Source organism: Bombus huntii, chromosome 14 (assembly GCF_024542735.1).
Source record: "Bombus huntii isolate Logan2020A chromosome 14, iyBomHunt1.1, whole genome shotgun sequence".
NCBI classification, from domain to species: domain Eukaryota; kingdom Metazoa; phylum Arthropoda; class Insecta; order Hymenoptera; family Apidae; genus Bombus; species Bombus huntii.
Window position 1 is genome coordinate 2,606,276 of NC_066251.1, and position 16,327 is coordinate 2,622,602.

Below are 16,327 nucleotides of genomic sequence, written 5' to 3' on the forward strand. Positions count from 1 at the left end.
GGAATCTATTTCGCACACGTCATAGTCGTTGCTGTGCCTGTGATTCGATTCGCGTCGTTAATTAAAATGAATTGTATTTGACGAGTGATCGTGCGTTTAATTGAATCGCGAAACCCTAGGGATCGATGATGCATCTTCGTGTCGCGTCGAACAAGCGCGACTCATTTTCCATGCTTTAAGGGAATATTTCCATTTAGAAGGGGCGACAAATTATTTTCTTTCCTTGAATATATAGATTGGGGTTAGATTTGTTTTCCTTTCGGTAAATAGAACAACACGAATCGTGGCAATCATTCGTGCTGCGTTTACCGTAAACATGTAAACAGCCTAAATCGACGCATAAACCTGTTTTTACGTGCCAAACTTTTAGTAAATCAAATGTTACACGGAATAACCTACAGAAATATTTAAATAGGTAACATTAGGTACTAAAGCATTTATATTTATTTTTGTAAGATTTTGTTGCCAAAATGAGACCGGTTAAAAGGGTTTTGAACTACAGAATTGCTTTCTTCTAAGAAACAGAAAATGTTTCCAATCCCATCACGTTCTTCTTTTGTGATCTTCAAACGTAATAGCTTCAATTAATTACATTCGTAGCAGATGTAAAAAGTAACCAAAGATATAAATTCTTTCAGTCTCTTCAAACATATTTTATATGATACAAAGGCTAGTACAAATTTCAAGAGATCACGTGACATATTTTAATACGTCAATGATCAATCTTCTTCATCCTTTCTTCGGGCGTTAGGTATGTCGAGCTGATTCCCCGCTGCGACAAAGGAATCTTCTCTGATTCGCGTGTAATCACCTTTGAGATTAGCCGAAAAACAAGCTGGAATCGTCTGGACGAGCGTTATAATCCAACACAATAGGGCTTACAGCCGCGTTAAGACACGAACCCTGTGCATTGCCATTACAGCTTTATTTTCTTCGCGTCCTCGTTAATATTTATTGTCAATAGTGACCTGTTAATCACGACCGTAATCCGAGATGCGTAAACATGGACAAAGAAGAAAAATACACGAAAGAATGCTGATAACAACGAAAAACTGCGAAACCGCTGTAGCAAATTACAAAAGTATTTATGATTTTTTAAATAAATATAACATTTTACAGAACTGATCATGGATCTGGATAATTCAGCTCCGATAGTAATTTATAATAATAAAATAAAATCAAGTATATCAGAAGCAAGTCTGCAAAAGAATTCAATCGTAGATACTACGATGCAACGCAATTAATTAAAACAGCACATAAAAATCAACTAACAGTAAGAATACGTAAAACAAACTAAACAGCAACCAAAAAAAGCACATCATTTTAACGCATCATCGAACCACGTATGTACATACATACACTTTTAACTTACTGTTACCAATCATTTTAATAACCAAGCTCTATATACCAGTAGTTTATAATTGCAAAATAAAATACTCCAAACGCTAGAAATAAATCTTGTTTAAAAAAAAAAAAAGTTCAATTCTTCGTCAACGCATCGCAATTAATTGAATCACGCGGTAAAAATCAGCTGCCGATAAAAACAGGCTAACGAAACAGGCTAAGCAGTAACCAAAACAAAATCGCTTTAACACATCATCTTCGATCCACGTACACCTATTATCACGTTATCCGCAGACTATACGTTATACATACACAGTAACAGTATAGCGGAATCACTATTAATTGCATGGTACAGCGTCGGTATACCGGCTGGACGGTTAAACCGTGATCCGCGAGCGTTTTGAATTCATCTTCCGGAGGATTTAATCCTTCGCAGCTATCGCCTGTTTACAGGGAGCGCAGGATCCACCGCAGGGATAGCACGTGTCGTGATTGTAGTTTATGGGGAGCTGATTGCAGGAGCGTGGGACGGTTGCAAGATTGTGGATGGGCTGAGTCGCCAGGCCTCGTCGCCATTCACCAGTGCACTTACGTATCCAGGCATCGTGTCAGTGTTTCGTTTCGTAATCATTAAGATATGCATTATCCCTCTAATGACGAGCAGCCGTGTGCAACAGCGTGTCCGATCGTGGACTCCGCGCTTCGTTCTTCGCTTCTTCGAGAGGGTACATAAATTTCACGTAAAATGCCTGTACACGAGCCTCCTTCAGTCTCGGCTCTGATTAAAGTGAAACCGTGGCTGCATCTGTCCTATAAATTAATTGGTTCGGCATCATCCCTCGCTTTTGCCCTTTTCAATGTATTCCTGTGTTTCCCGTTTAATGGATTTGCCGAGGAGAACTGCCGAATGTTCGCATTGCTCCCTTAAATCATATTACGCGTCAATTCCTTTCGTGTTATTAGGTTACGCATGATGATGCAAATACATTTGCAGGCTATAAGCATCGCGACACTTATTCGTTATATTTGTCGGAAAAGTCTAATAAATTTTACGTTATAAGGCGCTATGAGAATAAAGCAACTGGTTTGTAGTAAAATAATTAGGAAACGATAGCAGCGCAGAGTGTTCAACGTTTACTAAATATCAGGTGGTCCGAAAAGTTTCTTTTGTTTCGTAAGGAAATAATGGATGCACAACATTTTCCGTTTTATATTATTTTGTCGAATCACGTATGATCCATTTTGTTCTATCAAAATAAAGATCACAACGTTCGACAGATTAGGTTTCGTGTTCGTATAAAGATGCATCGTTGTAAAAGACGGGTCTGTAAAAGAAAGACATTTTTCGGACAACCTAATACAATCAGCTTTCCCAATACGTAGATACTAATGGCCACAGGTGTAAATATATATTTTCAATTATTCAATTTTAAATCAAACTCTACACATACAAAATAATTTGGAACTTTCGGGAAGCTACGAATAATACTATTATAGAGGATTCTCGGAACAGTCGATATCGAGACAAAAAGACAATTTAGTCGAATGGAAAGCGGTGAGAACGAAACTCTCAGGAGCTAGTTCCATCATCAGCGAACACAGATCATTCAATTTCGAACGCTTGGTCCCAAGAGTGATTCTCAAAGACAGTCTTGAATCTGCGCGTAGATCTAACCTGGCCAGAGGTTTCCAGGTGTCTATAGGTAAAATGATCAATCGGTCTATCGGGAATGATTCACCGGAAGTTCTCAAGAAAATGTCTGGCATCTATATCTTGGAAATTCGTGTAAAACGGGACGACTACAAAGAAACATTTCCAGTGGAATGCGGTTGTAGACGCGTACATATATTTATATAAAAATTCAATATCTTGTTATTTCGTCTAAACTTTAATTTTATACCGAGTAAGCGGAATAACTGACGAATATGGAGTAAGCTTCCGATGTAAGCTCTATTCTATCGTATTTTCCTGAAGCTAGAGAAATTCTCTTTCGATAGAAAACGTAATTAAGTCGTAAACGATTGCAGTAGAAACGTCAGTTGTAAACTTCTATTTCCTCTTCTTTTAATTTATATTTATTTTCCACTCGTAATGCACAAATTCAGCACTTCAAATCCTACGTAGATTCTTTTCCAAAAATATTTGACTAAAACGTTTCAATGCATACGGAATACGGTTCACCGAAGAGAGTCTCCGAAAAAGTCCTGCTCCTCGTAAAATTAATCGTCATCGAGATCACGCCCACCAGGTTCTCGCGAGCAAATTGTTCCCAACTATAGTCGCGTCAGTAGGAGGGTAAACTGTCTCCACTGTGTGACACCGAGAGACTTGTCAAAATACGTCAATGCATAAGTAATAGTGCCGGTTCTGTCGCTTTTTGAGCCTCGGTCCCAAGAAACGGGAGACGAGTGAGCCGCGTCCCAGCGCGAGAAAAGGGGTGAATGGATGACAATTAGGTGAATCGTCGTCCTCCGGGAATATTTCCACGAGCAGCAGGCCTCGTCTACCATGTGTCCCTTCAAAGTGAGATTCCAAATATTTCAGTGAAAAACTGAAACTCTCTGGGGATAGCGACAAACCATCGGTAAATCCCATACAATCGAAGCAACGTTACGAGTCAAATTTTACAACCTACAAATTACAAGTTAATCGGTATTAATAAATTCTAACAAAGAACCATCTGCAAGTGGATATGAAGAATTATGCAAATCATTTTATTGAAATTGCGCTGTCAGAAATCGAACGACGTATTGACACTAATATAGATGTGTTTTACCGTTATTACACAGCAATGACTCGTAATGCACCGATGAATAGCTACTTTGGATTCATCATAATATCTGTATACTATTCGTAGTAATTCCACCGAATGGTTTGAAGGATTACGCAGTCTTAACTAGAATAAGAAATTGATGCAACGTGCAATAAGTGAAAAAATATTTTCATTCATCCATAAAGACTATTGCCTCTATCTATGATAGGGTGACCTAAGAAAGGCCAGTAAAAACTCGTGTGTCTCAAGATCTAACACGTATATTCAATAGATGTAGCGAACGAAGCACACGTAACATGATCAAAAAAGCGCTGGCAAACGGTTCTGACAGAGCCAATGATTCAACAAAACTATCAGCCGCGACCGGCTACATCGTTGAAGCGGCTCGTTTCGTCATCCTCTTCCCTCTCGCGCAACCTGGCCAGCTAATATCTCAATCGTTAAAGTGGTTTTCGTCGGTGGCTGGGTATCCACCTATGCACCTATATAGCAATAACCTATACTAAAGTATATTACACGAGCGTGGCTCGATAATACGTGGCCATTTTCATTTACCAGTCAGGCAAGCCGCGTATAGGCAGAGGGAACGCGCATTGGCAGCTTCGGAGAGAACTGGTACATCTGTACCACGCGAACAGAGAGAAAAGGAAAAGGATAGAAAGAGAGGCCGGAGTCGTCAGAAAAGCACCGGCCATTACGAGTGTTACAGCGGCGGTTCGCGCGGCGCGTCAAAGAGCGCTCATTAAATGCTGGCAATTAACTGCGGGCCAAGCTCTTGAAGGTTCTCCTCGAGAACGAAGCCAGAGCTTCGTTCTTTTCCTCTTTCTCTCTCGTCGCGTCCTCTTGTGGGTTCTCTCTTATGCACGCGCTTTCCACGTCGAGCCTCGCAGCTGTAAAAGCGACCCACAACTATACGTATACGCAAATCGACCCACACGGTTTAATGCAACCCCCTTGCCAACAACAACTATCGACATGCGACCCATCTATCACGTAGTTATTTAACGCTGTGCAATTTGACACGATAGAAGAGAGAATTTTTGACGAATCGTAAAACTTCCGTATTTCGAAAGAATTTTCGTATTCCGGGATAAGTTGACGATGGAATTGTTGGAAATATTAAATATTAAGATATCAGCGTACGGTTCATCTATCATACACGCCAGTGGTGGAAATCTAGCACAGTGTAGCTTATCTTAGGTTCCCGGTGGACTTGCGGTTTAACTTGGTGATCTATCGCGTATGGATGTTAAAATTTAGTCGAGTAGATCTATTTCGTCAGGTTTTTTCATTAGGTTTCCACCGGTTCGATGATAATCATGTTGATAGGAGATATGTATGTATAGGAGAAATTGTGATTAGTTAAATTTATCGTATAGCTAGTGTGTGATAGTAGTAGTTTTGCAATTGCTGCTAATAATTACTTTAATAAACGGAAATTCGTTTGCAAAACTGTGTGAAAGATGGTGCACATATTTCCAACTATGTTCGCGTTTAATTTTGTTGCTAGTTTCGAGCTTAGCCGACGGAAAATGAAATTCGAACGAGAATTTGTATCTATCGAGTAATATGGAATTTGTTAATCTTTATATAAGCATTTCCTGGATCAAAATGAAAGTGGGAAGAGAGCCGAAGGTCTAATCTGAGGGACGCGTTTATAAAAGTTCACAAATTAATCTTTTAATTAGTTTTTTTACGAAATAAAAATTTGATCGAAACGTGGACATACTATGACCATCTGGCGGCAGGGAATGAAGTAATTTCCTCATGACCAAATTAAAAGATCAAACTTTCCTTGCAAGCGTAATTTTTGAATTATTTACGGATTAAATAGAAACTTTAACTTTGTAATTGATTAGTTATATACATGTAATTAATGCAGGGTCCTATGGATATAATGGAGCCATCTGGCAGTGAATCAGTGAACACTAACCAGTAGTAAAAGTATCAGTAGTTCATCATAGATGGCGCGACCAGATTATTTTAGTTGATTATATATATATATATATATATATATATATAGATAAGCATAATACGAAAAGTATTTATTTTATTATAAAGTACCATTGAATTTTCTAACTATATTTCTCGAAAACGCTGATCAATATACATACATATTTATAAAAAAATTACACCATTAATGTTGAAATATTTTCATGAGTCACTGTATGTATAATAATGTATAATATATACGTACATATGTATATACGTAGTTGCTTGACGTTCTATCTGCGAAATACGATATGTTCCGAGATAGATACACTTGCGACATTTGTTGATTCAAACGCGGTCGATTTGCCGCCAGTCGAAACATCCCCACCCCAGTACGAAAGTTATTGGGCGAAACTGCGAGTTGCGGGGCAGTCGATTATGGAAGCTTGTTGCGTGAAGATATACGAATTGACATTTCTGATACGTATTCTGTCAATTGCGTATTACACATTTGTACTGCTATCCTGCTGCCTTTATATACTACTACGAGGCATCAGGTTTGTTTTATTACATACGTTTATTATTATAACAAAATCAAGTATTCTTTTGGGTTCTTTTTTATTTTCCCTTGATCGTACGTTGACTGCTGCTTATCGATAGTTTATACTTCTTGCGTCTGAATTAGATTTTATATTCGATCGTTATTTCTTTTTAATGTATTTGATTCTACTTTTGTGTATTTATATTAAATTATTTGTCTTCTTTTGTACAAGTTGTTTGTTAATGATGTGGTTGGCACGAAAGGAATATAAATTCGAACAATGGAGGAAATATGCAACGAAATATAGAACGACATATCGACGAAAATTCTCGATTCTCGATTAATTTGATGGCTTCCGATGATTTGGTAATGTTACCTTCATTTTAATGAGAGCAATCACGTTTGTATTGTCTTTTCATTGAATCATTGAAAATATTTAGTGTACAATTATTTTTTTCATGATACATATATGATATATATAATTAACAATTTCATACTTTTTTTGAGAATATGAAGATTTTTAAGATGCAAGACAGGAAAGTTTTAGGATGCAATTAAAAAAAATTATACAAATCGCATTGCTAGATCGAATATATCGAATAATTTCTTTGTTATAAATGAATTATAAGAATTATTTCATTGTTTTAACCTGTATATTCCAAAATATATTTGTAAATAATTAAACACAGAAGATTTTCATATTTACAGTAAATATGTTGAATTTTGCTGCATTTCCCGCACAATCTTTTACCGTGGCAATATCGGACTTTCTCAATATTAATAATATTAGGTTTTCATTATTTTACACTTTTCAAGTAATCGACACCGTCTTTAAAAACAAATTATAATATTCTACGCTTTGTTACAGGTTTCTTCTAGCCTTCACTTGTTCCATCGAAATCGATGATCCCGAATTGATGATTCCGGCTTGATCACGACTTCCTTCAGCATACAACAATATCGATGATAACGTTCTTCGCATTTAATAGTGAGTCGCATGCATTTTTCTTCCTCTGGTCACTCAATCATGTCGTAGGATGAAAGGTCCGAATCAGCACGGGTGATTGGTTGTATAAGTAGAATTTTTGACGAGCATAGTAACCCCGGGTATTTATTATACCTGTGAGTAGTAACATTTTCTGGTCTATATTTTATTTATTAATTCAGGATAGGTTTTCTTGCACAACGCATTTTAATGTATTATTTTATAATTATTATATTACTAGATATAATTAATATATATATACATATCATTGAAAATTACACAATATATTCAATACAATTATTTATAAAATTAAATTATATTCAGTATTACTATATATTTATAAAGTCCAAATATCCATATGAATATATATATATATATATATATATGAATATTGAAATAAACGACAAAATGACTTCGTTTAAGTATTTTTTAGTGAAGAAGTCTGATACCCTCAGACTTCGTTAATATGGAAATTCAATTATGATTAAAGTTATTATAATGCTGATGAAGATTATAAGTAATATTTACTTTAATCTTTTACTTAACGATGGTATGGAACAGTTTTATTATTTAAGTATACACAGTATTACACATAATTTCAATAAAAATATGAAATAGAGAAGTATATGTTAAAGTATAACTTTGTCTGCCCGTTATGACGGATATTACCAATTTCACGTGCAAGAAAACACTTCGCGACAGGCTGATTTCAGAATCAAAACGGGTTTTAAACGTTTCTTTGTGTTTTTAAAAATGTGTTTTGATAAAGATATCGCTTGAGGATATTTCGAGTAATAGAGTTCATTTAGAGTCCATTGTTATTTATTCATATAAATATTATTTGCATTGAATCTTAATTTATGTTTAATAAATATGTACATTTTTCATTAATTTCCTTCATTCTAGCATAATAGTTTAATTTTTCATTAAAATAATAAAGTAAAATACAGCATAGAATTATTAAAATTTGAAGTGAAATTAGATTGCAAAATCAAAGAATATTAGCCTGTTAGATACAAAATATAATAAATAGGCTAATCATATTTTTAGCATAGGATTTTCAGGTTTAACCCCTTCCATGTTCATTGTCAGGATCTCACTCACTCACGTGCCCAGGCGCGTCTTGGGTGGGAGGAAGGCAATGGACATGATGAGTAGTCTATAAGCTTAACAGTTTTTTCAGCGACTGACGTTGCGTTAGCGTATCGTGCACGACGTATTTTCTACTGAGTGTGTATGTGGTTAGGCTGTGGAATTGGAATTCAATTACCATTGGAAATAACAATGTTAGTAAATGAGTATAGTGGATGTTAATATTAATATTACTAATCTCAGTATTAAACTACAATGATAATTACATCGATTAAAATACGACGACCTATTCCACTCAAATTATTTCTTTAGATGGTGATAGATATACATGATTATATATACAATTATGTGTATTTAATTAAAATTTAAATTTAAATATACTTGAATAATTAAAGTTGGAATATACAGAATATTTTTACGCAATGATCGCTAGCCATCGTCGATTGATTTCAGGAAAATGTACATTAGAGTGTGAAAGTTGTATGCCAAACTCCGGTATCGGAGGCGTTCCGGGACGTCTTTCTAGTGTAGGCTCTTGCGCCCAGGTTATGTGTGAGAACCGTGGAGTGAGCGTGTTGGTGTTGTCTGTTTTGCTATTTTTTAAATATAGGGCTAGGTAGGATAGGTAGTATTACCTTACGGTGTGAATGTTAATTATAAGTAGGTAGGGCCAGGCAGGTTGGCACGGTCTCTGGTCGGGTAGGCGCGATTTCACTTGTCCAGCCTGTTTCAGGAAATTTGATTTGAAAAATCGACGGCGAAGCTGGCATCACGAATGGAGCATACCATTTGTCTTGAGCCTTGCCTACCGATTTTTCGAATATCGCAGTCGTGGTCGCGAGTACGAAGTAGGTTCCGAAACGAACGTTTATTGCTCGAGTACGCACATACGAATGGACAGCGGTGCACGGGGAATAGCATCCGCGGTTTATCTTTTTATTTCATCTAAGTTATTTTTTATTTTGCGATTAGAAAGACTCGAGCTAGATTTAAGTTTATGCTGCAAATTATATATTGCATACAACAAATAACAGCATAGATAACAGCTGAGATATAAAAAATTGTTCTTATCAGTATTATGTCACCTTGTCCTTTTTTAATATATTACTTTTCTTACTTTTGCAAACTGTTGTCCAATTATTTCGAGTTAATTGGTATTGTTACATTGTTCGTGTTATGAAATGGATAAAAAGTTTAGTTCGAGAACATGTATTCCTCTGAGTTCAATGCAAGTCAATTTATGCAATACATATGTTTGTAAATGACCACTAACTTTGTTAGACACAATTCTAAAATTACACGTACAAACGAATAGAACTACGTTACTACAAAAATTGCATATCGTGATAAAATTGTAGATCTTTATCGTTATACTAATAAAAATGAGAAATAAAATATTCCGAGTATGGAGACACCGTGCTATGGATTGTCAGTGCATTTTCTCCTGTCATATTTCACGACTATCCATTTCATCGGTGCTAATTTCTTCATTCGGTGAATTCAAATTTTCACCAACTAGAAGCGCTTTAATCTCGTGATATGTTTTTCCTTTTGTTTCCGGTACCCATATAAACACCATCACAAATGCCAAGAAGGATGATATAGTGAAGATAAAGTAAATCGCATACGATCCTACATTATCGGTAATCACTTGATACAGTTTCGGCACGGTAAAACCAATTATACCATCGAAAATTATAATGATGGCACGAACGGAGTCTTTTAGTTCCGTAGGAAATAACTCGCGTAGGAGAACATTGGGTAACGTACCTAAACCAATGTAAAACATTAATTGAAATATAATTAAGTCGATAACTGGAAGAATAGAGACGTAGGAAACGTCAAACTTATGTTGATCTAACAAAAGATAAATTGCTAGAACAATCAATGTAGAACACGATCCAAGCGTAGACAGAATCAGAAGTTTTCTTCTTCCAATAGATTCCACTTTTAAGTGGGGTAAAGAGCTAGATATAATGTCGGCAAACAGGACCACCATCGTCGCTACATGTGTTTTGAGGCAAATCGTTGTTTTGCTAAACAACACATGCAGATACTGCATAGTGATGAAGTTTCCGCTAAGTTGTTGTGCCATGATCAAGCCGAGCATGATAAACAAAGCTTTTCTGTTGCTTCGTTGTAGTATTTTTCGCAGCTTGGTTGACCAGGTATATTTAGTGAGTATATTTACAAGCTGTAATTTTCTTCTTCCTAGTGGGTGTATTTCGCTTGCGGGCTCTGGGTGTATTTCGCTTGTGGGCTCTGGGTGTACTTCTCTTATGGACTCTGGGTGTATTTCGCTTGTGGATGGTTGGTGTAATTCACTTGTGGATTGTGAGGGTAAATCTCTTCTTGATTGTGAGGATAAATCGCATCCGGATTGTTGGTGTAATTCGGATCTGGTCTGTGCCCGTGGAGCACGTAGTTCCATTTCCTCTGCGCGAGTATTTTCGGTGCAATATTCCATCGATTGCCGTGCTTGCGTCATTTGATCTGATGTCACCGACAAATATCGAGGTGCGGAGAAACACCTGATCGACATGAAGCATATAAAGGATAGTATTACAAGAAGCAGCAGCAGTGACTTGTACATCATCCAGAGTCCTAGTACGTAGAACAATACTGACGCGATAGATACGTTCGCTGCGGTTACAAAACCTACGATGCCTGTGAATTTAATATCGACGATTTCTGACAGGTACATGGGATTTACCGTACTGCCAATACCAATGCCTATACCGAGAATCACTCGAGCAATGTATAGTACTTTCACGTAAGGTGCTTCGTAGATGGTGAACCAGCCTATGGTTAACATTGTGTTGCATAATACGAGGCAGATATTAGAACAGCTGCTGGCGGCCAACTGTGCAGCCACAAGTGAACCGATCATTGAACCAAGTACTGTCAAAGAAACCATCCATGAAGATTCGTCGTGTGTTATCGTCAGCGGAGCGCCGCCGGTCCCGGTTATTAGATAATAAAGAGAAATCGTTGTCCATCCGTTGACTGAACCGCCTATGATCATGGTTAGCATTACTGGAATGAGAGACAGGTAATGCTATATATAGCATATGTTAATTGTATTGCGGTCGTTTGATAATTACACTGCATATATTTATGCAAATTTGTACTTTTAACATATACTGTTAATATATTTATAATTAATACATACCGCAGGCTATAAGTAATTGAACTCTTCGCGATGTTAGCTGGAATGCTTTCCACTAGTTTCACTTCTTAACTATTCTATCATTAATCTGTTAATCCATTCGCATTATATGTGCATTAGGAAAAATACTACATGAAGTAAAATACTACATGAAGTAAAATACTACATGTAGTAAAATTTGTTAGAGACTTGGGATTAGTCTTGGTATATTAATGTGTAATAATGTACATATTTTCGATTTCAGATTTCTCATTAATATATAAAAGTCTGTACTCGATTTATGATATAATAAAGAATCAGTGCGATGAATATCAGAATCGAAATGTCAAATTTATTATAATGTACGATGGAATAGAAATGCAACTTTAAACGATGGTACGTAAGTCATTAGAATTGAGAAATAATTCAAGAACGCCACTATGAAATATCAATTCAAGGAGGCAAAGTAAATTGCATTCTGCGTATTAAAATTACAGATAAATACATGACGCAATATCAAGAGTGAAAACTAACCGATAATAGATATTAGGAATCGCCGGTATTGTGAGTTGTAGACCATAAGAGCATCCTCTTCCGGTGATGGACGGAAAGGATTGAAATCATCGCTCTGAGACGATCTTCTGGAAACCTGGAAAACAGATACCTTTGTTAAGAATAGAAATCGTAATTCCATTCTAATTAGAGAGTCTAAGCAAACTTTTAAGCGAATATAACATCCAAATCGCGGAAAACATATTAATACGTGTTTAAATATTAATATTTTTCCAAAGGAATTAAAAAATTGTCTTTCTCCTATCTTAATAGAAATACAATTTATGATATTTCTATCAACAGCATTAAAATATGCTTGATGTTATTTGATATTATTATAGATAGAAGACGTACCTGAGTTTTTTTACTGACGTTTGCTAAAGGTTATTTGTACTTTTGAAAACTTTCTTCTAAAATCATTTACTTTGAGTGTCCTCCAAATCAATGATAATTTGAGAGGTTTTTATATATTTCTTAAATATTTGTTGTAATTAATGAAATATATTAACATGTCGTATAGATAATACCGAAGAACTGTTTGAACCTTCGAGTATGATTCGATATTTATAAGAGGTAACAGTTTTAAGCTTTGAACATTATGTTTTGGTGGATCGTGACAGTTTAAATCAGGGTGAAAGATTCAAAATTTTAAATGATCACGTTCGATCAAGATTCAGTGTTGAAGATTTAAGATTATTGTGACTTTTAAATATCGAATCATATTCGTAGGTTCAGACGATTCTTTGGTATTATCGACACGATATGTTAATACGTTTCATTATGTGCCAAAACCTTAAATCGAGACGTAGGAATCAAAAATTTAATTGCTATGGATTCGTCTCTGTTATTTGGAAATAAAAGAATAATAGTTAAATTCGCTGAAAATAGGTATATCAAACAGACGCTTTTTTTATATTCTCGTTGAATTAGAATTTAGGATTTGTTACTCTGCGATATTTAATTTCTAGCCGTTAATTTCAAAAATATTTATCATATTATCATATTAAATGCTTACCGTCCTACGCTGGGTCATGCTGCCAGAAATGAGTACTTTCACGCAATTATATAATCACGATTGATTTTCAATAAATCAAGTTGTAGAATCCAGTTCACACATAATTATTTAAAAACTGTACGAAGGATCATTGGTAATTATCTATCGCAAAGTAAGAACAACTGTAAGAAATCTTTACACTGATTCTCGCGATTAACGGATTTCGTATTGATTTGTACCATTTACACGAATGCCACAACCATACTGGGTACTTCTGAGGATACTTCCCCTTTACATACAGTCGACATTATTTCAACACATAAACACTTCTAATTCTCCTTGTTATATCTTTAAATGTAACGAATTAATTTTAAATATTTCGACATAGGAACAATAATATTTTTGTACTTATTATATCTAGGAAACGTCCTAATTATAATGTTAGAACAGTCGAATGCCAACTATTATATGATACATATTTCCTATAATATAAAAATTAAAATGAGCAAAAATAATTGCACATCTTCGTCTATTAGTTATTTTTGTTCTATGTTACAACATGGGCTACGTTGCGATCACAATGCAGCATTTGAATTTATAACATTATAATACTATAATATTATAGCATTTGGGTTTATAAGGAAACCTTTACATTTTTTATAGCTAGGTTTAAGGGAATCTTTATATTCTTGATCGGTAAGAATTACGAAGCCACTCTGTGCCTTTATTATGTTCGGATTTGTACGTATTATGCAGGGCTTGCGAAAACACCTTTAGGTTTCTAATTATAGTATTGAAATTAAATTAGATGTTCTATCAGGTAGAGTTTTTCAAATTTGATGGGACAGGATCTAGAAGGAACGTTTGTGAGTCTGGTGAGTGGTTATGTAGAGTAGCTTTACTGCTAAAAAGCAATGCTTCCTAGAAGCATTAATCCGTCCCTAATAAGTACTTTAATATTTAATTAATTTATACATGCATTTAATTATACATGCATAATTAACAGTACTGTTTAAGTAGATAAGGTAGTTTAAGTAGATAAATAGTATAATTGTTTATGAAACGCATCATTCTCTTTTTTAAAACAATTTTACCACAGACGAGGAACAGGAATAGACGTGATATTCAGTGCTTGTTCACATTTTGCGGGTCGCATGATCTCTCCATACCAGTTTCGTGTCGCATGCGAAGTTACTATTTCAGTTTAATACTGGTTTGAATTAAAACTATAATCTTATACGAAATTATAAATAAAATATAAAACTGGACATCCAATATTAACAACGAAATATAATTCTATCTTGTTACAATATTTCAGTAAACATCACACACTATCAAAATAATAAATTACTGTATAGTAAAGTACTGTAATAAGAATTAAGTGAATCGTTTAATCAGTTTTAAATAAAATTGCTATTTCATATATCTGAAACAAACATGTGAATTTTTAAATCTTTCCTATTTTCATCTTTGTATTCTCAACCCAATAATTAATTATATATTATCAAGTATAGGTAATCTTATTCACGATCAGAAACTCGTAATACAATCTATCGATGAAACCGTCTCGATAATTTATCGATAACGATCAGACGGCGTACCTCGATGTCCCACGGTGTACCTCGATGTCCTACGACATCCCCGACATCCCAAGATGTTCCACGACGTCCCGCGGTGTCCCAGGTCATTCCAAGATGTCCCATGACATCCCACGATATCCTTACGATATCCCATGGTAAATTCTCCCATGGTAAATTCTCTTCGTAGCATTTTGTGTATCAAACTGTACCAACGGTGTCCAACGTTGCAGTCCAGTCTAGATCATCCTATATTCTCTTCATGGCATTCGGTGATTCAAATCGGACCAACGGTGTTCCACGGTGCTCCATTTTGCTGTCCAATCTAGATCATCGAAAATTTTCTTCGTGACTTCTGGTGATCCAAACTGGATTGCATTAGCGTAGTTCTTGGCTTGGTATCGTTTTCCAAAGATTAGTCAACTGATTAATTTTTGGAAAACGATGCCAGTTACCAGATCTCACCACGAGGAGGTAACTACGCACGAGATCCGCCCATGAGTTATTTAACATTACACATCGATCTTGACCTTCAACCTATTGGCAAGAATGCCGAGTTCTGACTCTGCTTAACCATGGGCGTGCCGGGCCGGGACCACCGAACAGAATTATGAATGCACGGCCCCAACTGAACGTGCGACGTCCACCTCCCCGCCCCCCGAACAAAATTACGGAGGACGTGAAATTGCAGATCCGTGTTCGAGTACCCAAGTTCCAATCGGACAGAACTGCATATCCACGACTGAATCCCCAACAGATTCGCAAGCTTCAACGGTGCGACAACTCCCGTGATCCGATGTAAACGTCGAGCAGTCATCGAGCAGTCACCAAGGCAGAGGTGAAATTACAAATTGAAAGAGCTGTCCAGTGCACGTTTACCTGCATGCACCCAGTATACGCGCGAGCGAGTATGCCATGCAATTATATATTTAAATCATTGATTTAAAAGTTAGGAATTGATGTTATTGTTTTAGATTAATTATCAGGAGAATTAATTTATTATTGTAATTTTTTAGATTTTTAAATTTTACAATCCATCAGAATATTATATAACCATTTACAAAGTTCCATAACTTAATTCCAAGTATATAAAACGGAGCACATTCAAACGATCATATAATGGAAATGTAGCGAGTACCCTTGTCAGATAATTACAACCGTCGCGACGCAACGTTATGAATCGTAGGGAGCATGAAAAACACTGATATTTTTCGATGTCGGTATTTCAGAACACGCAACACAGAGTCCCATATAATATCACGTCTAGACCAATTATTTGTAATAGTGAATGTGCGAAATATTGATACATATACGAATTAGCATCTCACAGAGAATTATAATATAAATGACATTTAGTTTTTGGTTTAACTAAATCTTTACTTTCAGGT

The 16,327-nt window shown here is 35.7% G+C and overlaps 1 protein-coding gene and 1 long non-coding RNA gene across 2 annotated transcripts; one reads left to right on the forward strand and one right to left on the reverse strand.

Moving 5' to 3' along the window:
* Positions 1 to 6,489: 6,489 nt before the first annotated feature.
* Positions 6,490 to 14,792, forward strand: LOC126873457 (uncharacterized). Its single transcript, XR_007692407.1, has 5 exons — positions 6,490 to 6,607; positions 7,460 to 7,579; positions 11,367 to 11,720; positions 12,082 to 12,212; positions 12,314 to 14,792. It is a non-coding gene; the product is annotated as an uncharacterized LOC126873457 (long non-coding RNA).
* LOC126873452 (facilitated trehalose transporter Tret1-like) lies at positions 7,949 to 11,360 on the reverse strand. Its single transcript, XM_050634301.1, has one exon. It carries the CDS (start codon positions 11,262 to 11,264, stop codon positions 10,116 to 10,118), a length of 1,149 nt encoding a protein of 382 aa, XP_050490258.1. The 5' UTR covers positions 11,265 to 11,360; the 3' UTR covers positions 7,949 to 10,115.
* Positions 14,793 to 16,327: the final 1,535 nt, after the last annotated feature.